Source organism: Penaeus monodon, chromosome 28 (assembly GCF_015228065.2).
Source record: "Penaeus monodon isolate SGIC_2016 chromosome 28, NSTDA_Pmon_1, whole genome shotgun sequence".
NCBI classification, from domain to species: domain Eukaryota; kingdom Metazoa; phylum Arthropoda; class Malacostraca; order Decapoda; family Penaeidae; genus Penaeus; species Penaeus monodon.
This window is the reverse complement of record NC_051413.1, coordinates 27,373,906-27,374,399: the sequence shown is the minus strand read 5'-3', so window position 1 is coordinate 27,374,399 and position 494 is coordinate 27,373,906. Positions and strand designations below refer to the sequence as shown.

At 44.1% G+C, this 494-nt stretch overlaps 1 protein-coding gene across 1 annotated transcript in view; it reads left to right on the top strand.

The window, feature by feature from the left end:
- The window catches only part of LOC119591128 (SCY1-like protein 2), a gene marked incomplete at its 5' end in the record, with an annotated part of 331,697 nt that overhangs the window by 63,325 nt on the left and 267,878 nt on the right, over positions 1 to 494 (top strand). Inside the window, 1 exon segment of the mRNA XM_037939842.1 lies at positions 72 to 192. Within this exon segment, the coding sequence (XP_037795770.1) occupies positions 72 to 192 (121 nt within the window).

Sequence of the window (494 nt, the reverse complement as noted above, 5' to 3'; positions counted from 1 at the left end):
TCAATCACCTTTTCCAATCGCAGCTTCGCTCGCGAATCGCAAAACTAATCGAAAACCCTCTCTCCTTGCAGCTGACGGAGGCCCTGTCGTTCTTGCATTACTCTTGCCATGTTGTTCACCGCAACGTCACCCCAGCTTCCGTGTTTGTCACCAAGAGAGGAACGTGGAAGCTCGCGGGCCTTGAGTTCACGGGTGAGTCCAAACACTGTTCTTCTGTTCATATTTATGTTCTTTTGTGAACAGGTCTTTTGTTCTTTTTGTTTCTGTTCTGGTGGGAGTAATGGTTTATTCTGATTTTTTTATTCACTTGTTTTTGTTTTTCCCGTTTTTTTCTGTTCTGTGGTTTATTCTGTCTTCTGAATTTTGTTCGGTGGTCGTCGTTGCGTGTGCCAGTGGTGGGCGTGGGGCGGTAATGAATCCATGTGTTTGAATATAAGCCGAATTTACCAGAATATGAAATCATCAGACTCAATAGTCTCTCGATACTGAGTCTA